At 28.3% G+C, this 272-nt stretch overlaps 1 protein-coding gene across 1 annotated transcript in view; it reads right to left on the bottom strand.

Moving 5' to 3' along the window:
* The window catches only part of LOC119594882 (sodium-dependent serotonin transporter-like), a 10,326-nt gene extending 10,213 nt beyond the window's left edge, over positions 1-113 (bottom strand). Inside the window, exon 1 of the mRNA XM_037943957.1 lies at positions 103-113. Within this exon, the coding sequence (XP_037799885.1) occupies positions 103-113 (11 nt within the window). The remainder of the gene's footprint in view (positions 1-102) is intronic.
* Between the last annotated feature and the right edge of the window lie 159 nt (positions 114-272).

Here is a 272-nt window from a genome sequence, read left to right as displayed (position 1 = left end):
GCAGTCTTCTAAAATCAGTCAAGGACATATTATATACACAGAATGCTGTTGGACATTTCATTACAATATTCACCTTAACAAATGAAAATTCAGCACACATACTGTACAATCATAATACTAACAAAAAGGGGAAAAAAATCGACAAGAAACAATGTATTACATATATAACATTAAATACACGATATTTTTTGGGTGATAAAATTGATCATCAACTACCACAGTAAATCACATTACTTAAATACCAATTCGTATATAAAAAAGAATCAACTGAC

Source organism: Penaeus monodon, chromosome 34 (assembly GCF_015228065.2).
Source record: "Penaeus monodon isolate SGIC_2016 chromosome 34, NSTDA_Pmon_1, whole genome shotgun sequence".
Classification (NCBI taxonomy): domain Eukaryota; kingdom Metazoa; phylum Arthropoda; class Malacostraca; order Decapoda; family Penaeidae; genus Penaeus; species Penaeus monodon.
Note: the sequence above shows the minus strand (reverse complement) of the source record. Positions and strands in the feature narration are given on the sequence as shown.